General features: G+C 48.2%; 1 protein-coding gene across 1 annotated transcript in view; it reads right to left on the bottom strand.

Moving 5' to 3' along the window:
- The window catches only part of PLXNC1 (plexin C1), a 201,728-nt gene that overhangs the window by 160,654 nt on the left and 17,632 nt on the right, over positions 1-23,442 (bottom strand). Inside the window, exon 2 of the mRNA XM_060195546.1 lies at positions 11,217-11,357. Coding sequence (XP_060051529.1) covers positions 11,217-11,357 — 141 coding nt within the window. The remainder of the gene's footprint in view (positions 1-11,216; positions 11,358-23,442) is intronic.

The following is a 23,442-nucleotide window of genomic DNA, read 5'->3' as shown; positions in this document are numbered from 1 at the left end:
GATCAGAGCCAGGTGGTGGCACACTTGGTTGAGTGCACATGTTACAGTGTGCAAGGATCTGGGTTCAAGCCCGCACCCCCCACCTAGGGAAGCTTCACAAGTACTGTAGCAGGGCTTTAAGTCTCTCTCTCTCTCTCTCTACATTCCCCCTTCCCTCTTAATTTCTGGCTGCCACTATCAAATAAAGATAGTTTTTTAAAAGGAGCTAGAAAGATTTTTTCCAGCAACACTGATTTATTTACTTGACACCTTGGAGTAACATTTTCTCTGGAACGTTGGATAATGGCAAGGAAATCTTTCTCTTGGATTTTAAAAAATGACCAAATTGTACCATGTGTCAGGGTTTGCCAACCTATTTCCTGAACAAGCTCTCCCAGGAGCCTGTGCTGCCTGTCTTGTAACTACAGATGCTAGGTTCTAAATCAGTCTCTCGCTGATGGAATGAGACTTCTCAGGAAAGTAACTTGAACCCTGCATTTGTTAAAGAATTGGAATAGCCAGATTTCTGATAGTAGGGAAGTGGTTAGCACAAACACTGGAATGTTATTTAGTCATAAAAATAATCAGAAAGCTCCCTAATGTAGTATGTGTTATGTTTAACATGTAATACTAAATATATATATACATACACATTTATATACTCATGTGTTCAATACACTGTGTTTAATAAAAAGGGATGAAGATTGTCTTTCTCTACAGCTGACAGACGTAGTTATCTTTGGGAGGATACTCAAGGAATATTGTTGGTTAACCCAGATGTCAAGAACATATGACTTTCACTACATATTATCTAGATTATTTTAAGTACTATTTTAAACAAAGCTTCGTTTATTCACTTAACACACACACACCAATTGGGAATTGGGATCTGGACTGGGAATTGAACTTGGACTTCACACATGCAAGTCTTATGCTCTACTGGTTAAATCACCTCAGGGGTCTCTTTTGTGATTCTTTTCAATACCAGTGCAATTTTTTTTTCCCCTCAGGTTTATTGCTGGGACTCAGTGCCTGCACTACAAATCCACTGCTCCTGAAAGCTATTTTTCCCATTTTGTTGCCCTTGTTGTGCTTGTTGTAGTTGTTATTGTTGTCATAGTTGTTGTTGTTGTTGGATAGGACAGAGAGAAATGGAGAGAGGAGGGAAGACAGAGAGGAGAAGAGAAAGATAGGAACCTGCAGACCTGCTTCGCCACTTGCAAAGCGACCTCCTGCAGGTGGGGAGCCAGGGGCTGAAACCGGGATCCTTACGCTAGCCCTTGCACTTTGCGCCATGTGCACTTAACCTGCTGTGCTACAGTCCGACTCCCCACCAGTGCATTGTCTTTAAGAACATCAACTACCACTTAAATTTTAGAAAGGCTAGTGGACATGAGGGTCATACTTTCCCTTTGCTAGATTGTGCAGAGAATGAGAACCACTCTCAGTACAGGACAAGAGTAAATTCTCATGTCCATCACAAGAGATGCAAATGTGACCCATGAAGACCAGAGTCTCTGTGTCTGGGTCTTCGTCTCCCAGATGACCATAGGACAGGAGAGAGGCAGCTTTCCTTCCCTCCAGGCATCTATGTATGTCACTTCCAACCCTCCCCATCTCCATCTAGCTCGGAGCCACCAATGAGACACTTGGAGCTTGTGTGAAATCCACATCAATATCAAGGCAGAGAGGAAGCCAGCAAGTCAGGAGCAAGGAGAATGTTCCTTCTCAGCTCAGTTTAGCTGGTCCACTTCAGAAAAGAACACAATCAGTGAAATGATGCAGGAAATAACAGTGAGTCACAGAAACCCAAAATGGGTTGAATTTTGCATAAGAGAAACCTCATCCAATTCAAACACACATCCTGAGCGTAATGTGGATGTCTCTGTGCCCTTAATACACATCTAAACTGAAGTCAACATGAGCCCCACCAGGGACAATATATATATATATATATATATATATATATATATATATATATATATATATATATATATTAGCGAGAAAGACCAGAGCACTGCACAGCTCTGGATTCTGGTGGGGCTGGGGATGGAACCTGGGACCTCAGAGCCCCTCGGGCATTACAGTCTTTTACAGAACCATTCTGCTGTCTCCCCAGCCGCCAGGCACATTCACATATACCTCCAGCCTTTGAGTCTAAAGCATCACCTCTTTTGAGAAGCTTTTCCCTACCATCACTCCTCCCCATCACTGTCGTTTTCACAGCTGCTGTCAGTCACTGAAGGGCTTCATCACTGATTGCCCCACCATGGAAGGAGGTGTTTTCTTCTTACTCACTTTGGTTTCCTCGAAACCCAGTATAGTATCTGGCACATAAAAGGTGGCCAATACATACTTATTTGTAGGGAAATTGTGAGGATGTGGTTGAGCTTGGCAGGGCTTGACTTGAGGGGACATCCATCCTGTCAGTCTCTGTCTACTGGGAGGTTGAGCGAGGAGGGACACAACCCCCAAGGTTTGCCTTGTCTTATCAGACTCCCTGCCTCACAAAGCACCCTGCACTCCTGATACTATGGCCTGCTCCCTTATTATCTACATAATCAGTTTTGCCTGAAAGATCCCCACCCATTCCTTTGATCTATCTTCTTTCTACCCTCAAGACCCTCCCTGCCTGCAGGTTATTATTAATCCCACCAGTTAAAACCCTCACAACAGTTGCTAAGGAAGTTCCAACCTTTCCCAGCCCCTTTTGCCTTTCTCCGCCCCTTTCCAAACCATGTCAAGCCATTTCTGTTTCTGACTTGCCACTTCTGGGTCTGACTCTTAAAAGCCTTGGCTCTCTGATCAGTAGAGAATTGAATTGCCTCCCCCCCACCAGCTCTGTTCCCGGGTCATCTCTCTCACATTGCTGAGTGAGTAGCAGCCCAGGCTGGACATGTTCTCTCCAACCCAGAGAGTAAGTGCCTGAGAAAAGGCACCCCCACACTAGCCAGGTACTTATTAAATGGGGGGGGGGAATCCTCTGCTGGCATTCAAGATCATATAGGGCTCTTCAGATCCCCCCCCCCCCCAGCTAAAGCCTGTATAGAAAACAATTCTTCCTGATGGAGGATTTCAGATTGTCAGCATACTGTTTCTGTTGACATCTTCCTGAAGTCTCATGGTAGGCTAGTAACTAGCCTTGGGATTTTCTGCTGCATGCAAAATAAAGAAACTAATTAATAAATAGCCACCTTCCTACGAGAATCCTGAAATGTCTGATGTGTGGGACTTCTGCTCCACTTAGCTGCATTACAGATTCACCACCACCCACGAGAGAGATAGCATGGTGAGGAAAATGAGAAGGAGGAAATTTAAACTCAAAGACTGTTTCTGCACACCCCGCAGAACACATGTGACTACGCTTAAGGACCAGTTCCCACCTGCAGGAGGGAAGCTTCATGAGCAGTAATGCAGTGCTGCAACTGTCTGTCTGTCTGTTTCTCTGTCTCTGCCCTATTTTTCTGCGCCTCATCTATCAGGAAAGAAAAGTGTGGGGAATGGAAGGCAGGGAAGGAGATGGAGAGAAAGCAACCTAACTGCTAGGAGTGATGAAGTCTTGTAGATACTGAGTACCAGTTATAACCTTGTGGTGCATCCCGTGAGTACCCATTCATTGGGGAAACTGACGATCCTTCCTAGTCGACTGAATCCACATGGATCCCAGTCACTTTCAAAGCCAGCAACAAGCAGCTCCTGACAGCTTTCAACCTGACGCTGTTGACTGGCTACGGAAGAAGGGCAAATGCTAGAAGAAGAAGAAGAAGTTATAACCTTGGTGGCAAGAATAAAAGGAAAAGCACTACGATCTTTTAATGTCAAATTTCTTTTATCTTATCTTGTGAGGCTAACAGCTGAAAGGCAAACAAGTCGACTTATTACTTTCCCTAAGAAACATCATAGACTTACACACACACACACACACACACACACACACACACACACACACACACAATGTCCACATGCAGAAGTAGAGAGAAAGGACAAAGTAAGGTAGTTATCCAACAGCATTTAATGTGCTTCAGTAGTCAGAAGCAATAAAGATGAAATATAAAGATTAAGGTAAATTTCTTTATTTCCAATCTATTTATTTCAATGTAAGGTGTAAAAGAAACATGCAGTTTGAACCACAAATTCTAGATTTGTGGATTACCTGAGGGTGATCATTCTAAATTAGGGAGTCCTTGGAAACATGCTGGAATGACTGAGATGGTGAGTAAACCTGCAGAGGCTTCATAGGACAGGCTGCAAACAGCCAGATGTGGAGCACAGTTCTAAGTCTTGACACTTTCTACTTTCTGCTTTTTAAAAAAAATATCTTTATTTATTGGATAGAGACAGCCAGAAATCAAGAGGGAAGGGGGTGATAGAGAGGGAGAGAGACAGAGAGACACCTGCAGCCCTGCTTCACCACTCATGAAGCTTTCCTCCTGCAGGTGGGGACCGGGGGCCCGAACCCGGGTCCTGGCACATTGTAATACTTGCGCTCAACCAGGTGTGCTGCCACCCACCCCCTTTTTCTTTTTTGTTGTTTGTTAATTTTTTGGCCCCTTAGCTCAGCCACCCCACCACCTCCACTTCTGACTCCAAGTCCTGTCCTGGGTTCCCCACAGCCTCCTTTTCCTCTTTGTTCGGAGTGTAAATAGAATTCGGCCTTATAATATACTTAACTATTTTTGCTTTCTCTTATTTTCTTTAGAAACTAACTAGAATAACGAGAGCTAGGGAGCACCTTGCAAAGTGTGTCTTCTATGTGAGTACAGAAAGACTTCTGGGAAGTGGACTGAGTTTGGCTCCATGGACAGGATAAATGGAACCCACCAGTGGGAACCAGGTTTGAGGCGAGAGCGGTAGTTACTCCTGACTCCCAGGACACCAGTGACACTTCTCTGCTGGGATGACCACTGGTACTCTGAATTCTCCTTCAGCCCTAGGGGACCCTGGGGTCCTGTGGACTCTGGCCTCTTAGTATTGTGGTCACTCTCAAAGATGCCACTGGGCAGAGGGAGACACCCACAAGCCAGTGGCAGTCGTGGTAGAAGAGGGCTCTCCGGCCTTCATTACTGAAGTCGCCACTTCCTCTAGGTGGCCAGAAGGCCACTGCTTTGTAAGTGCAAACTGAAACCACAGAAGCCACAGCCTCTCCTGTGAAGCCTCACACAGCAGTATATGGTAGTCACCCCAACACCTCAGATGTTCAAGTGGAAATAGCAAATAAAAGCCAGCTCCACGAGCCCTACAAATCTCCGTAAAGTAAGTATAGTTTAACGCTCTGCTGGGGGGTCCAGATTGCTTCAACTCAGGTCACCTGGAGCACCTGGCTGGGCTTTGTGGCGCTGCCTCTGTAATGGAGGGTGGGGAAAGCATCAGCTGGGGGGGGCAGAGCGTGACCAGCAGACCCACACGGACCCATGCCAGGCACACAGTCAGAGCTACCGCTTTCTTATGGCAACAAGGAGAGTTAACAGGCATGCACAAAGTCACAGATTTCACGCAGATTGTGTCACTCTCTCGCCACCTGGGGAAGCACAGAGCACTCCACCCTGCCCTTGAAATAAAAAGGTCCTTCCTTCCTTCCTTCCTTCCTTCCTTCCTTCCTTCCTTCCTTCCTTCCTTCCTTCCTTTCTTCCTCTTTTTTGCCTCCAGGGTTATCTATGGGGCTTGGTGCCAGCACTATGAGTCCACTGCTCCTGACGGCCATCTTTTCTTTTTTTGTTATTGGATAGGACATAGAGAAATTGGGGGAGGAAGATAGAGACAGGGAGCAGGAAAGACCTGCAGACCTGCTTCACTGCTCATGAAGCCTCCCCTCTGCAGGTGGGGATAAGGGGCTCAAACCCAGATCTTTGCGTTTAATACCATATGCACTTAGCCCAGTGCGCCGCTGCCCAGCCCACCAAGAATGGTTTCTACAGGAGATGACAAAGTCAGCTTACAGGAAGCCCAGCCACGCAATAGGCCTGGAGGAGGGTCTGGCGTGTTCAGATGTCTCCCAGCCACCTAACACATGCCATGTGGACTCGTAGGAGCTGAGTTCAGAGTGGTCAGGCTTTCTCAGCTGACCTCCACAGAATCGCTGACAGACAGAAAATCATAGCATACAATCATTTTCAGAACGGAAGCAAAGTGAGGAAGTAACCGAGAGGGAGAAACAGCTGGACACAGCCTGCATGCCAGCTGTTGGGACTGCACAGTCAAGTCAGAGGGCAGGATGGGTGCTCTCCAAGGACTCTGCTGGCTCCAGCTCTCAGGCCCTTCAGTTTTCCTACAATCTCCTGAAGCGACTCAGGCACAAAGGCTGGAGAAGGCAGCAGCCAGGCTCTGAGCATACTGTGAAAGCCTAGTCCTTGCACTCAACGGCAAAGGAGCGCCTTTAGAGACAGAGCTGAGTTACTCGGAAGAGCGCAGGTCTTCAGAGCCACAGTGTAAAGTGATTCAGTATTTGATCTTGAGCTCGAAATGCTTTCACATCACAGAACATGATATGGCTGCTTAAAAACGCTGTTTACAAAGGGTTTGCCATAACATTTGAATACAAGCCTTTCCCTTCCTTAACTGCAGGAAAATAGGGTGTAGCATTGGCCAGAGTCTAAACTCCACAATGTAAAAAGCCTGCAGTGCTGACAGTGACTGGCTTTGACTGATGGGAAGAGAAGGGCCTTTTCCTTCATGGCTTCCCCTCAGTCCCCGAGATTCTGCAGCCTGTCTCTCTCTCTCTCCATATATGATATCAAGAAAAAAGCAACATTTAATGTGTTGAGAACTGCATCTGATCATATCAAACTCCTCAGGGCTTTTGAGAGTTTTGAGAAGCCAGATGTTGGGGCTGGACAGCAGTGCAGCTTTCAGAGAGCTCAAGTAGCCATGAGCGACGACCACGGTTCAAATCCCCAGTCTCCAATGGCGGGAGAGAAACTTCATGAACAAAGGAGCAGTGATACAGGTGGGTGGTTCTCCCCCTCCCTCTCCTCTCTGTCTCTTACTCTCTAGCAAAAAATGATGGTGGAGGGGGTGTTGGGAGGAGAGGCCACAGGAAGGAGTAAAGTTGAGTAGATCCTGAGCCCCAGCAATGACCCTGGAGGGAAATAAAGCCAGGTGTCTGCAGTGTGTGTGGTGGTGGTGGTTCTGTCCTTCGTTTGCCCCTCAGTGCAGTTCCCTGCTGCTCCCCCAGCTTGGCACACAGTACAGTGGCTGGTACCTGTCAAACTGCCCTCAGCTATCACTGGGCAGCTGGTGGGTCAGCCTGTGGGTGCTCTGAGCCATCTTCTCCTCCTCGTGCCAGCTGGGTTTTGTTTTCCTGCTCATGAGGAGTAACTGATTGTCTCTAAACGGTAGCTGGCCTGATATGACATCACCTAAATTCTCTAGTCCTCCTTCCCTGATTTACTTTCTCTTCTTCTCTTACTCTTGTAACCATGGGGTCCCACACTAAATAAAACATTAATATATCATCCTTGTTGTGTGTGTGTGTGTGTGTGTGTGTGTGTGTGTGTTTTATGCAATTCAAACACTACATCAGTGCTTCCACTCTGCAGCTGAAGAAGCCAAGTCCATGTCTACCAATGCTTCTCTTTTCCCACAGCTCTGGTGACATACGTTCGGCAAGGAGAGAGGAGCTTGATGTTTGTGACTGAGGGGCCATGTGTGTGTGTGTGTGTGGGGGGGGTATCTGTAGCTCCCAAGTCATCCATGTAGAATCGGGAACTTTGAGGGGCAGCGTCCAAGACTGCCCACAGGACAGGAGGCACGAGGGAACTGTGGGAGTCGGCGGGCTGTGCTAGGGAGCTGGGTAGGGCCCAGTCACCTCAGATTGGCCCCTTGCAACTTTCTCCTGGGGGGGAGGGAATCTTCCTGAGAGAAATTCCAAGAAGTTACACCAGTGAGGTGTTTCTTTAGGTCAGGTGGTCTACTTTCCACCACAATTACCAGCGGGGCTCAGGGTCTGATGCTCACATGAATTTACCACTCCTGGTGATCACTGTTTTCATTTTGTATGACAGAGACAGAGAAATAGGGTGAGAGAGAGAGGGAAGAAAGAGGGAAGAAAGAGGTGCCCGCAGTCTGCTCTGTCCCTCAGAAGCTTCACCCCTGCAGGCAGAGACCGGGTAGGTCCTTGTGCGTGGCGGTGTGCGTGCCCCTGCCCAGCCCCTGCCTTTCTCTGGAGCTGGTATTATCCCTTGAACCTCTAACTTCACCCCAGCCTCACTGGCTCCCCCACGGTGGCCCCCTATGAGCAAGCTCCCTGAGGGGAGCTGCTGTCTATGCCTGGGGCCGAAGTGGCAGTGTCACTGCAGCCTGGGGAAGGTCAATGTGGTTTCCACTGTCACTCCCTGTTCCAGTCCCTACTCTGCCACTCTGGCATCTTGAGCAAGTCTTCTAACTTCTCCTGGCCTCAGTTGGGCTGTGTGCCTGACTAGCTGGAAGAGGACTGGATGAGAGCCGCAGGAAATGCTGGATACATCTTAGTAGTCACAAACCAGAAAGCCGACCTACCGTGTTATTACGATCCCAAGAATGAGACCAGAAAATGACATTTTAGAAGGGGTACCTCCAACAGAAGCTAAAGAAAGCAAGATTTCATTCAGACAACTCTCTCTCTCTCTCTCTTTTTGCCTCCAGTTGCTGGAGTTCAGTTCTGGCACTACGAATCCACCATTCCCAGTGCCCACCCCCCACTTTTTCCATTCTATTCAATAGGACAGAGAGAAACTGAGAGAGATGGGGAAGAAAGAGAGGGAAAGAGAAAGATGGACACCTGCAGACCTGCTTCACTGCTTGTGAAGTGACCCTGCTGTAGGTGGGGTTCCGGGGGCTCGAACCAGGGTCCTTGATCATGGCACTAGATGCACTTAACCAGGTGAGCCACTGCCCAGCCTTCTCAGCATATTTTTAAAAAGTCATTTGTATTTTTACTCTCCTATAAGAGAGAGGGGGGGAAGGAGAGGGAGGGAGAGGGAGAGGGAGAGGGAGAGGGAGAGAGAGAGATAACCCTGCTGTAGGTGGGGTACCGGGGGCTTGAACCAGGGTCCTTGATCATGGCACTAGATGCACATAACCAGGTGAGCCACTGCCCAGCCTTCTCAGTATATTTTTTAAAAATCATTTGTATTTTTACTCTTCTATAAGAGAGGGGGGGAAGGAGAGGGAGGGAGAGGGAGAGGGAGAGGGAGAGGGAGAGGGAAAGAGAGAGAGAGATAACCCTGCTGTAGGTGGGGTACCGGGGGCTCGAACCAGGGTCCTTGATCATGGTACTAGATGCACTTAACCAGGTGAGCCACTGCCCAGCCTTCTCAGCATATTTTTAAAAAATCATTTGTATTTTTACTCTTCTACAAGAGAGAGAGGGGGGAGGGAGAGGGAGGGAGGGAGAGGGAGGGAGAGAGAGAGAGAGAGAGAGAGAGAAATAGACTAAGGCACCCCTCAGCAGTGGCCCATGCAGTGTTGGGGGTGGAAGCTGGGAAGCCAGGCCTGTAAGTCCTTTGTTCTACTGACCTGATAACTCCCCAGCCACCCTTCTAAGCACTGATGCTACAAGCTGGCACCACCCCTCTGGATCCACAATGTCCCTGAAAACTGGCCCACTGCACACAGACCTGCTGGGGTGAACACACAGGGCAGGTGAGACCAGGCCATCCTGTGGGGATTATTTATAGCCAAGTGTTCCTTCACCTCCAATTTACCACATGACAGTTTGGTTGGCTTTGGGGAAACAGTGTTCTTGTCAAAACACTCGTCAAAAATATCCCAAATCTGAAAGGATCATTGTGAGGAGGCCTCCAGAAGTGCTTATGGAAACGTCTTCTCCCAGGTTCATGGGTTCAGTCAGCCTGACCAGCTTGGCATAGCTGCAGACATGGCCTCATGGCCACAAGTAACTTGCAAGGAATGACGGATGGGTATTTACTTACCTTTCCCCGGGAAACACAACTATCACAACAGGAATGATGATCGATGTATACTTTAGAAGAATGTGTATACAAACAAGCTCCCTCCCATATGTTACTGGGTTTCCTCCAAAGGAAACAGATTAAATCAAATGCCTACCAGGCACTCGGCACACTGTGTCAGGCTGCAGGAGTTCCTGGCCCCCCTCTCAAGTTGGGAAGGCAAAACAAACACCAGTGAAAACGTTGGGTATCAAAGCAAGACATTCACATGAGCCAACGGATGGTACAGAGGAAGGGTGCTTCAGAAAGTGGAAGAAAAGCAGGTTCGCTGCAGGCACGGGCGTCCCCAGAGGGAAGGTGGGTTTAAGATAAGTCAAGGCACAGACAGAAGAGTCAAAGATGCCAAAGTAAGAAGAAAGCTTCCCGAGGAGGGAGACAGGGTGGGCACAGGTGTGGGCTTGAGGAGCAAGCACATTTGGCCGCACAGAATGGGAGCAACATGTACAGGAGACAGCATTGGGGACCACGAGGAGAGAAGTGAATTTCCCAGGTAGCTTTGCAGGTGAGCACTGGCTCAGAGGAACTGAGTGAGCTAGCCATCAGTGGGAGATCAACTGTGAAAACAGATCCCTTGGCGTTCGACTGAGACTCTGAGATGACAGCCCACAGTGGATGTCAGTGGACTTGCTGGAAACACATCACGGAACACTTCCTGACGGCCATGTAGTTTCTCCTGCTCCCCACTGGCCCTCCCCAAAGCACCTAGACATCTCAGCTTGACCACAGTGTGTTTTAGCCTGTGGGTGAAAGCCAGACCAGAAGTCAAAGTCGAGGGGTTTCTCTAAGGCTTTCAGGCTTCTAAGCTCTCTGTGGAGTGTGTGGGTGCTATGGGCAGAAAGCAAGCCCCCTGCCCCCAGCTGAGGGGACACTCGTTTTTTTCTCTGCTCAAGATGTAGAATCTCTCATCTCTTGGAAGCTGTGAGATATTGGACATATTGTACATGGCCACGACGAAGGGGGTGGGGCTGAAAGGTCAAATGTCACACAAAGGTGAGTCAAGGGTGGCGCAGGGGCCAGAGGCCCGGCTTCCTTTACTCCTGGTGGGCGGCTCACGAGGGAGTGAGGGAATCAAGGCGACCACTGCCTCATTACCTGGCGAGAGGCGTTATTACACGCAGATTGCCGGGGGGTTCTTTTAGGCCATTTCTGGGGGTCTCTGAGGAGTAAGCTCACAAAGCCTCTGGTATGGTCTTGTGGATAATTCAGGAGCAACAGAAGGAAAACAAACAAATAAAGGCACACAATGGACGACTATTGAAATCGACATTGAAGAAGGTGCAGAGAACCAACCTTAAGTAACTGGCCATCTCCAGTCCCCAAGAACAAGACGGTCCTGTTCATAACCACAGTGCCGTAAACGGATGTCAGGTCCGAGTGGATCAGGGTAGCGGATGCAATTGGTTCCACTCTTTCAGGTCGATCCCCGTTTTTCTGAACACAAACACAAATGCACAGATAAAAAGAAAAAAAAAAGATAACTTTTAGCAGATTGTTGTAAAATGTCATTCGTGCCCACTTGGGATGGATATCAGCTCCACGTGACTTTCTTAGACAAGATCCCCAGAAGCGATCTTCTGCCCCCTCTGTCTGCACATGGCCAGGCCCACCCAGCCCACGGACACCATCTGTTTACTGGGTATCCACATGTAGTGACCGCTAGTGGGGAGCCAGCCAGCCAGCTAACACTCCCAGGCTGACAGATGAAAGTCAACAGCACTTTATTGCCAAGAGAGCCCACTGCTGAACTGAGAGGGAGACCATCTTCTGCTTGGCTGCTGGCAGGATCTGTAGCAAGGACAGGCTTCTGAGAGGCCAAACAAGCCTTCCCTGGGATGTAAGGCAGGGTGTTTTATTGGGTGTGATGGCAGAGAGGAGGGCTTATGGATTTGCAAGGAGGAGACAGACAACATGAAGCCCAAAGACAGGCTAATGAGTACACAGGGTCAAGAGGGAAAGGCACCAGGGGAGTGGGGGGCGGGGGGTCGTGCAGGACGGTGAGCTAAAGCAGAAACAAGCACAAGGGCTGGCCCTGGCGCTGATGCTCTTGAAGAGGCCAGTGACAAGGCCAACTCCCCACCCAACGGTGTTTCAGCGGACTCGGCCTCTGAGAGCACACATAATCACGTTTGCTCCTGATCCTTAAATAAAGCCCCTCTTCGAGCCCAAAGCAGAGGGAGTGTCAACCAGGATGTCTTTTTCTTTCTTGTTAAAAGGCATGAAGTATTTCACGCTGCTTCCTGCCTTCAACGGTAGGAAGCTGAGTCTGTTGCACAAACCTCTGGAAGATAGGGAGCCGGGGAGAGCCGTTGCTGGCTGCAGCTCGAGAACACAGTGTGATAGGCAACTTTATCTGCCAGCACTTGCTTCCCTACTGCGCTCAGGGGCTCAAAGGCACATTGACAGCTGAGCCAATGGGAGAACCCGGGAATTTCAGACATAGCCTATAACTGAAAACCATCCAGTCTGGGGAGGAGAGGGGTGGTTTTGGGGAGATGAAGACTTATTAACTTCATTACGTTATTGCCAACAGTGTTTATGTCTTGCAATTTCTGTCTTATTAAATATTCATTATTTTTAAACCCACCAAGTTTCATTAACATCTAAACTAAATGAATTTGTGGGCTCAATAGATTTCTAGAGCCTTTCATGTACCATCTATATGTCTCTGTTGAAGTTGTGCTGTGAGCAAAAGATAAGCTGGCAGGAATTTCTCCAGTATCATGATCACTTTTCAAGGGAAAGAGGTCATCACTTAAGAGAAAGTAACTTATATGCATAAAATGTTCTATAGTGAATTCAGTTTAAGAATTCTGTGTGTGTGTGTGTGTGTGTGTGTGTATGTGTGTGTGTGTATTCTCTCTACGTATTTTTTAACCTGTTACAATAATTTTTCAAGCAGGGGAAGATGAGGCACTTTCCTGATAAAATCAAAGCTAAGAAAAGTAAGGGGAGTCGAGCGGGGAGTTGAGCGGTAGCGCAGCAGGTTAAGCACAGGTGGTGCAAAGCACAAGGACCGGCGTAAGGATCCCAGTTTGAGTCCCCGGCTCCCCACTTGCAGAGGAGTTGCTTCACAGGCGGTGAAGCAGGTCTGCAGGTGTCTGTCCTTCTCTCCCCCCCTCTGTCTTCCCTTTCTCGCTCCATTTCTCTCTGTCCTAACGACAACATCAATAGCAGCAATAATAATAACTACAACAACAATAAAAAACAACAAGGGCAACAAAAGGGAAAATAAATAAATATAAAAAATTTTAAAAATAGAAAAAGAAAAGTAAGTCTCTGTGGGTCTAAGAATCAGAGCAACATATCACAATTTAGAAAAGGTACCTGTGACTGTGACTAGAATGAGAAAAATCAACTGACCTTGGATAAACACACACACACACACACACACACACACACACACACATGATACCCACTTCCCTTAACCACAGTTGTTCACACTTAAGATAGGCCATCCATGATGATCACTTTCACTATATATTTGCCATGGCAGAGAGGCTAATTCGGGAAGCTGTGCGTCATCTCTGGGCATCTGGAAAGGTCCAGGACCACTATCTTTGTCTGGAGGGTGCCATCCCCCCTTCAGACCGTAACACAGAAAGAGTGATGTGTACGGTCGTGCATCCGTCAACAAGGACCAAACAGGACGGTGTACTTTCACATCTGAGATAACAGCAGGGGCTTAATAACCCAGCACCCTGGCATCATGGGTAGCCGTTGCTGAGACAGGATGAGATACTGCTTTGTGACCCATGGGCTTCAGAGCCACAGAGCTGAGTCAAAAGCTAAGGGGAACAGAGGAAAACGACTTCCCAGGGATCACTTCACACTTTCTCATGCCATTTCCCCGACATCTGACTCTTCTTCGATAACTGCCATTTTCCAGATGAAGTCCTAGGTCGGGAGGCATGGGTAAGCAGCACAGCTATGGAGTGAGTCAGGGCTCCTTAAACCTGAAAGCAGGTAGCAGACAACCACACACCACCGGGGACTAGAGGTCAGAGAGGGCGTCTCTGCACTCAGGGTTGGCGCTCACCCACTGGCTCATCTGGCCATTTTATGGACCTCTGTTGGGGGGGGGGGCGTCTTTCTCAGCTGTCAATAAAAGGCCGGAGGTGCCCGCCTGGGTGGGTCATGATAACAGCAGTGGTTGCATGTCCACAAGTGCTGGGTGGCGCTGTTATCAGCAGCATGTGCCTACTAGTGCTGCTGAAGTCTGAATACACTCGTGGTCTCCCGCAGGAGAGGCAGGACCGGGTAGAGCCAGATGTTTTCAGTTTGGCCGTTACTCTGTCACTTTGCAGTGAAGTTGATTTGGACACACCATTCAGCTTCTCTGGGACTCAGCTTCCTCTTCTTCTTCTTCTTCTTCTTCTTTTTTTTTTTAAAAAAACTTTTTATTTATAAAAAGGAAACACTTTGTTTGGCTTTGTATGTTAACTCTCTTTTCAGCCACCAGGTTCCAGATGCCAGCAGGATGCCGACCAGACTTCCCTGGACAGACAACCCCACCAATGTGCCCTTGAGCTCTGCTTCCCCAGAGCCCTACCCTACCAGGTAAAGAGAGAGGCAGGCTGGGAGTATGGATCCACCTGTCAACGCCCATGTTCAGCAGGGAAGCAATGACAGAAGCCAGACCTTCCACCTTCTGCATCCCACAATGACCCTGGGTCCATGCTCCCAGAGGGATAGAGAATGGGAAAGCTATCAGGGGAGGGGATGGGATATGGAGACTGGGTGATGGGAACGGTGTGGAGTTGTATCCCTCTTATCCTATGGTTTTGTTAATGTCTCCTTTCTTAAATGAACTTTAAAAAAGGGGGGAAACACTGACTAAACCATAGGATAAGAGGGGTACAACTCCACACCATTCCCATCACCCAGTCTCTGTATCCCACCCCCTCCCCTGACAGCTTTCCTATTCTCTATCCCTCTGGGAGCATGGACCCAGGGTCATTGTGGGATGCAGAAGGTGGAAGGTCTGGCTTCTGTAATGGCTTCCCCACTAATCATGGTTTTCTCTTCTATACAGTGGGAGTGACATTAGCGACACTTGTGCTGCAGCCTTGCTATGAGCCAGAGCAACATTAGTAAAGCTCAGAGCAGGGACTGGCATATAGAAGCACGCGGCCTATGGAACTCTGGTGCTAGGAACAGTATGGGATTGTACCCCTCTTATCCCATGATCTTGTCGATCACTATCAATCACTAATAAGAAAAAGAAAAGAACCACATGGTCCATGTTTACTATCATTACCTTATTTTCCTTTATTTTCTTTTATTGCCACCAGGGTTATTACTGGTGCCTATACAATGAGTCCTCGGCATTTATTTATTTATTATTAATTAATTAATTAATTAATTAATTTTTGCCTGCGGGGTCATCGCTGGAGCTCCGTGCCTATACTACACATTCACTGCTCCTACATACATCTTTTTTTTTTATTTATTTTTTTTTTTTGGATAGGATAGAGAGAAATGATGGGGGGAGGGATATAAAGAGGGAGACAGGAAGACAGACACCTGCAGACATGCTTCACCGCTGTGAGGTGACCCCCCCTGCAGGTGGGGAGCCAGGGGCTCCAACTGGGGTCCTGTGTAGGTACTTGCACTTAGTACTATGAGCACTTAACCCAGTGCACCACCACCCGGCCTCGAAATCCATGGCTTCCAATGGCCATTTTTCCCCCTTCCTTCCTTCCTTCCTTCCTTCCTTCCTTCCTTCCTTCCTTCCTTCCTTCTTCCCTCCCTCCCTCCCTTCCTTCCTAGAGATGGAGAGAGAGAGAGATCTGTAGCACTGATTCACCATTTGTAAACTTTCCCAACTGCATGTGGAGAGTGGGGGCTGGAACCCAGGTCCTGCACTTAGTAATACATGCACTCAAGGGGTGCCTGGAGTGGTGCACCTATTAGGTACATACACTATCATGTTCAAAGGCCTAGGTTAGAGCCCCAGCTCTCCACCAGTGGGGAGGACACTTCACAAATGGTGAAGCAGGTCTGCAAGTGTCTCTTTCTCTCTCCTCTCTCAATTTCTCTCTGTTTAATCCAATTTAAAAATGAGGAAGGGAGTCGGGCGGTGGCGCAGTGGGTTAAGCGCAGGTGGCGCAAAGCGCAGGAACTGGCGTAAGGATCCCGGTTCGAGCCCCCGGCTCCCCACCTGCAGGGGAGTCGCTTCACAGGCGGTGAAGCAGGTCTGCAGGTGTCTATCTTTTTCTCCCCTCTCTCTCTGTCTTCCCCTCCTCTCTCCATTTCTCTCTGTCCTATCCAACAACAAAGCAACGTCAACAATAGCAATAATAACCGCAACGAGGCTGCAACAACTAGGGCAACAAAAAGGAGGAAAATGGCCTCCAGGAGCGGTGGATTCATGGTGCAGGCACCGAGTCCAGCATTAACCCTGGAGGAAGAAAAAAAATTAAAAAAATATAAAAAAATGAGGAAAAAAAAAAAGAAAGAGAGAACAGGAAAACATGGCCATCGAGAGTGGAGGCTTTACAGTGCCAGCACTGAGCCCCGGCAATAACAAACAAAATAGCTGTTGACATACCTATGAAAGTTACTCTTGGGGGTTGGGCAGGAGCGCAGCGGGTTAAGCACAAGTGGCACTAATCACAAAGACCAGCGTAATGTTCCTAGTTCGAGCCTCTGGCTCCCCACCTGCAGGGGAGTCGCTTCACAAGCTGTGAAACAGGTCTGTAGGTGTCTGTCTTTCTCTCCCCCTCTCTGTCTTCCCCTCCTCTCTCCATTTCTCTCTGTCCTATCCCAACAACGACGACATCAACAACAGCAACAATAATAACCACAACAACAATAGGACAACAAGGGTAACAAAAGGGCGAGGGGAAAAAAAGTCTAAATCCACTCCAGGAGCAGTGGATTCGTGGTGCAGGCACACAGCTCCAGCAATACCCCTGGAGGCAAACACACACACACACAAAAGAAAGTTAATCTCACCTCTTGCGCCACAGAACCCTAACTTGGCTGGTCCAAGGCACATAATAACCCCATCCTCCACCGTCGGGCGCTGGAGTGGTCACATTCTCAGCACTGAGATACAGTGTGGCCACCTAAACCTCGTTAAGAGCCTCTTCAGGCTCCTTCCTCACTTCTTCCCCTTGTAAGCCAGCTGTGTGAGGCTGTAACACACGGAATGGTGGCGACCATGTTGCTTCCATGAGGTTCAAGATGGAGGGTGGAAGCCAGGTGCTCCATTGGGGACGGAGGGACAGTGCCACACCCTGGGTTCCTCAGGACACCACTGGGCTCTGCCTTCCCGCCTTTAGAGGTTGACTACGTTTTGACAATAGATGTCACCTGCGGTTGACGGGGTTTATTGTTAATGTGCAGCCAAGAGCAAGTCACTGTGAGGGAGACTGAGAGAGAGAGAGAGAGGGATGGAGAGATGGAGAGAGAGAGAGAGAGAGAGAGAGAGAGAGAGAGGGGGTATGATGGTAGCTTGTTGGACCTGGCACTGGACTCGAGCTGTTTCTTAACTGTGAGGGAACAGAAGCTGGGGAAGTGCTTGTGCCTCTCACCCTGGAGGACCCTGGCCATAGCCAGAATTTTGTAGCCAATTACAGCAGTGCGCCTGGATGGAAATAGAAAGAGTAAGCTTGGACCGCACATAAACTAAGGCTGCTCTGGCTGAATGGAGACGGATTCTTTTGTGCTGGAAACACACACATAAATGGACAGGTCCCTGTGAACGGAAAAAGGGAATGACTCCTTATGCTCATTTCAGCACATGAAAACAAAAGAAAGACAGGCTCCAGAGAAACTGCCTCAGGACCGTGAAGTTCCTACCTAGGGAGCCAAGCAGAAGAAAGGGGGGAAGAGTGTGTTTGGCCCCCATGTCCAACGATTCTTCTTCCCTTTAGGGGGGAGGCCTATATTCTGTCGTGCCCTTCTCTCCCCTTGGGGCATAATTGCTAATGTTGCTCTTAGCCTATTCTGTCTAGTTTATTATGTGTAATTTATTTCTGAATCTCAGCCTCTGCTTGTTCATCTGTGTGTAACAAGGTTAATGCCTTGTAATGATGCTTTTGCCAGTTCTGCCTTTCATGACAAAATCCAATCTTGATCTAGCGCTAAACCTTGTCTCCCCTTTGGGCTTTCTTGGTTCCTCTCCGAGTCATCATGTTGCTTCTCCTGCCTGCCATGTCTAACCACAGTGTCACACCTACACTTCAGCCTGCTCTGAGAGGGAAACCTGGTTTCATTTTTTTTCCCCAGTTGAAGGAAGAGCTATCTTGTCTCAAATGGTATTTGGCTAAAGGGAGAGGACCCTATGTGTGACATATCAGAGCAGAACTAGGGCTGCTGAGGCAGTGTGTGTGTGTGTGTGTGTGTGTGTGTGTGTGTGTGTGTGTGTGTGAGAGAGAGAGAGAGAGAGAGAGAGAGCTGTGTGCATGTACTGTGGTTGTGTGTGTATATAAAATACAGAGTGTGGTGGGCATGTCCTGAGGGAGACAACTTGGCTTCCTTGAAGGCCTTTTGTATGCTATTTCTTTGACCATAAACGCCCTTCTCCCAGTGTGCACTGCACAACCCAGGGGTGTATTCTCTGGTGTGATTGGCAGAGCGGAGTTAACACCCGACTGCCCCGCCCCCTGCCTGTGTGGGAGATGGCCCAAGGCGTCAAGGTTCATGGCTATGGGTGTTCACGGCTATGCTGCAGCTAGACGAAACTTCGAGGAAACGAGTGCAAAGTGGGCTCTCCATACTGGGGACCTGGCAGGACTCTAGTCGTCTACCCTCAAGGCTATGAGGATTTCCAATTTTTTTTTTTTTTCAATTTTTACTTATGGGACGGACAAGGGCAAATGCCAACACAAATAAAACACCTGGGGGTCGGGCGGTAGTGCAGTGGGTTAAGCGCAGGTGGCGCAAAGCGCAGGGACCGGCATAAGGATCCCGGTTCCAGCCCCCGGCTCCCCACCTGCAGGGGAGTCGCTTCACAGGTGGTGAAGCAGGTCTGCAGGTGTCTGTCTTTCTCTCCCCCTCTCTTTCTGTCTTCCCCTCCTCTCTCCATTTCTCTCTGTCCTATCCAACAACGAACAACATCAACAACAACAATAATAAGCACAACAAGGCTACAACAACAAGGGCAACAAAAGAGGGAGGGAGGCCTCCAGGAGCAGTGGATTCATGTTGCAGGCACTGAGCCCCAGCAATAACCCTGGAGGCAAAAAAAAAAAAAAAACACCTTTGGGGCAGCGGAGACTGTCTCTGATACTGCCATAAGCTCTCTCTGAAGCAGTTTCTTCTTCATCATTTCCTGTCACTTGCACAGGGACCCAGTGGAATTAGAAGCCTTGGCAGAAACCTCCTGTCAAGGTGCGTTCTCACCCGGCCTTACCGGTCTTGATTCTGCTCGTACTGTCCTTGAACTTCAGGACCACATCTGTGACATGGACACAGGAAGGCACCTACCCTGACTACCAAATGCTGCTCTGAGGCCCAGATTGAACCACGTTGTTCGGAAATAACTTAGAAATGATCTGTGTCGAGTGGGAAGGGGAAAAGAGTGCTTATCCACCGAAGTCAGAATGTGATTTTTATTAGCCATTAAAATGGAGCCCATGGCTGTTCCTTATTCTTCTAGCAGATGCTGACTTTACGGCATCTCTCTAGGCACCTGACGGAAGAGTCTGTGTCAGTGTAGGTGATGAGAAGGACAGTTCAAAGTGTGCAGGAAGCATCAAGAGGGGCGGCATTCAGGGCCACAGCTCAGCCTCCTCCACACCGGGCAGGCAGCACACAGTTTGGCTCTGGGACAACCGTGAGGGAGTGACGTTTGTCTTTCGAATCCTCCCTCCTGCGCTTCCGCCTTCTCTCCTTCCTCCAAGGGCTCCAGTGCCCTCCAGCCCCACTCTATAAAACTTCACCCTACCTTCTTCCTGCTTCACTCCTCAGCCCCCGTCTAAATCTCCATCCCCCCTCCCTATGACTAATTTCAGTCAGTTACTTACAAAAAGACACCCTGACTCGAATAATTCACAAAGAGATCTGAATGACTGGTCATGTGGGAGAATGCACTTTCCTAAATTACTGAAGTTGAAAGAGACTCAGTCTGATTTTTTTTCTCCCCAAAAGGAAGCTGTAGACATGTATGAGGCGCTGTATCTTCACCACAGGGGCTGTCAGGACCTGTCCGCAAAGAGCCTTCGTGCCCTCTCTCTATCTGGAACTGCAAAAGCTTCCTCTTCTCCATTGCTAAAGACCCTCCCAGTAAGTGGAACCAGCTCCTCTGAGAAGCTGCTGGCCTCTGCCTCCAGGTTTCAAAGTTGTTGAATGTGGCTTCTGAACATTTCTACCTCCCAGCCCAGTTCTTCCACAATCTTCTCCATTGCAGCAGACAGCACCAGCAGCTACCCTCAGCCCCCGTCTTCTCTCTTCACATGTGACACATGAAAAATCTCAGCGGAATTGCCCTAACAGTCTCAAATCTGTCTTCTCCATCTCCGCCGTCCCCGCCCAGCCCAAACCTTCATTAATCTTACTCCTTGCCTACAGCTCTCCGTCTCTCCCTTTCCAAGTACAATACCTATTGTTCATCCAGAAGCCAGTGGTCGTTTGAAATGTAAGACAGAGGGCCAGGAGACAATCCACAGAAAAGCTGTGTCTGAGTCTGAGTCTGAGTCTGAGCACATGGGAGCATCATGGGCGGCAGCAGAGGAGCTCTCTGTGTGTGTGGGGGGTGTTCCTGTGTTTCTCAGCACTATCACACGTGTGAGACCCTGAGTTCATGCCACAGAACTGCACATGTGTACACACACACACACACACACACACACACACACACACACACACACAGAAAGAGGGAAAGTACAGGTGAGGTTACTCTCTTGCCTAGAATATTTCACTAACTCCTGAATACACATATAATTAAATTAGATGTTTTCTTGCATCCTACCTGAACTTTCATTAATTTTTTTCCTTCAAGGTTATCTCTGAGGCTTGGTGCCAGCATTATGAATCCACTGCTCCTGGAGGCCATTCCCCTCCCCTATTTTGATTGAATAAGACAGAGAGAAATTGAAAGAGGAGGAGGAGAGAGAGAGAGAGAGAGAGAGAGAGAGAAGGAGAGAGAAAGAGAGACACCTGCAGACCTGCTTCGCCACTCATGAGGCATCCCTGCTACAGGTGGGGAGCGGGGGCTTGAACTGGAGCCTTGTGCACAGAACCAGGCGCACTAACTACCGCCCGGCCCCCACTAATTCTTCGTTCTCGTCACTCTTCTCCTTCACTCTGCCCTGCTCTTTGAAGTGGCGTTCGTACTTCCAAGCGCGCTGCCACCTTTCTGACACAGGGCCTTTGACGTGCCGCTCCTCCTGGAGGGCCCTCTTCACTGCTCTGTGGATTGGGTTTTTTTTTTTTTCAGTCTCTCATCTTTCAAACTCAGTACCGTTTCATGGATACATGACTATGGATCCTGACATGGGCTGTTAATCTGAATCACAGCATTTGACTCGCTGCATAAAACGGTTACTATTATTTCTGAGTCTTGCTTACTTCCTAAGTAGCCTTTCAGCACTACAGTGGCTCATCTTATTCTATATTTTGAATATAAACCTCAGGATTTGGCGCGCAGTAGGTTGTCAGTAAATGCTTATCGAGTGACTAAACAAATACATGGGTCAGTGTTGGAATTCTTTCAGTCAGTAGCTCATCAGACAACCCTGGTATGTTGCTGGGAAGATCTAATCATCGCAGAGATCAACTGAACCAAAAAAAGTCTTTGTAAACAGTGGACCTTGGTTCTGCCTTGCCAAGCAATGCTGGATTGGCCCCACCTCCCACTACCAGGCGTCTTGGTCTCCTCCAGACTTTACAATCATGGCTTATTGACAGTCTGTAAGAAACAGTTTCTGGGAGTCGGGCGGTAGTGCAGCGAGTTAAGCGACTGTGGCGCAAAGCGCAAGGACCGGCGGAAGGATCCCAGTTCGAGCCCCCGGCTCCCTACCTGCAGGGGAGTCACTTCACAGGCGGTGAAGCAGGTCTGCAGGTGTCTGTCTTTCTCTCCCCCTCTCTATCTTCCCCCTCTTCTCTCCATTTCTCTCTGTCCTATCCAACAACGACGACATCAATAACAACAACAATAACTACAACAATAAAACAACAAAGGCAACAAAAGGGAGTAAATAAATTTTATAAAAAAAAAAAAAAGTTTCTTTGCCACCGAGATCCGAAAGTATACAGAGTCTGCATACTTAAAATGTGACTCTGAGAAGTGAACACAGTCCTTCAGGGATTCTCTAGCCAAAACAAAGAGCAAAGAGTAATCCAGTTAATTCTTTGCTCTGGTGCGAATGACACGATTTATCAACATGACCTTGCATGGTGTTAGCTTATAATATAAAAACAGTACTGATGGTAGTACAAAGGAGAAAAAGAAACAGGAGACTCAGATTATGAAAATATGTGGGCTCCTCTCTCCATTGTCACTGATCATCTCCATCAGGAACAACACAATGGACCCCTTTGGGGGCCCCCTTAGGACCTTGGCCTCAATGCAGATCAACAACAATAGAGAATATTCCAGCCTCCGAAGGGGGGTTGGATAACATACTCTACCACCTGAAGAAGACGGGTCCTGAAATTGGGGAAACTCGGAATGTTCTTACTGATGACCACAGAATGCAAGTTCGGACCTATAGGGATGCAGAGGTTACATAGGCTCCTATGCTGAATATGGGCCCCAGATCAAATCGATGGGATTTACAGTCAACAATATTTATGTACTTTTCCCATATTTGGGAGCTACTCTCTTCCCTGATCCAGTTTTCTAGCCGTTTTTCCAGCCATGACATCATCTCCCCAGACAATAACCTGGGTCCACCTGCATATCAGATGTCAGGATCAGGCAAAAACTAATAAAGTCATGGGCCCTTTGGAAAATAACTAAAATAGGTCTACTAGCTATCTCCAAAAGAGAGACCCCAAATCTTCATCTGCACTATTCCAGCCTTTAGGTTCATGATTAGTCAACAATTTGTTTGGCTTTCTGTGTTAACTCTTCTTTCAGCCACCAGGTTCCAGATGCTACCATGATGCCAACCAGACTTCCCTGGACAGACAACCCCACCAATGTGTCCTGGAGCTCCACTTCCTTGGAGCCCTGCCTAAGGAAAGAGAGAGGCAGGCTGGGAGTATGGATCGACCTGTCAATGCCCATGTTCAGCGGGGAAGCAATTACAGAAGCCAGACCTTTCACCTTCTACATCCCACAATGCCCTTGGGTCCATACTCCCAGAGGGATAAAGAATAGGAAAGCTGTCAGGGGAGGGGATGGGATACAGAGTTCTGGTGGTGGGAACTGTGTGGAGTTGTACCTCTCTTATTCTATGGTTTTGTCAGTGTTTCCTTTTTATAAATAAATAAAATTTTTTATAAATAAATACATTTTAAAAAAAGAAAGAAAGAAAATATGTGGGTTCAATTTCCAGAGTTCAAGCTCTATTGCTAAGGAATTGTGAGTCTTTTGGCAATTGACCATTGTGAAACTTCTCCA

Source organism: Erinaceus europaeus, chromosome 7 (assembly GCF_950295315.1).
Source record: "Erinaceus europaeus chromosome 7, mEriEur2.1, whole genome shotgun sequence".
Lineage (NCBI taxonomy): Eukaryota > Metazoa > Chordata > Mammalia > Eulipotyphla > Erinaceidae > Erinaceus > Erinaceus europaeus.
The sequence above is the reverse complement of the archived record's forward strand: the minus strand, read 5'-3'. Positions and strand labels throughout refer to the sequence as shown.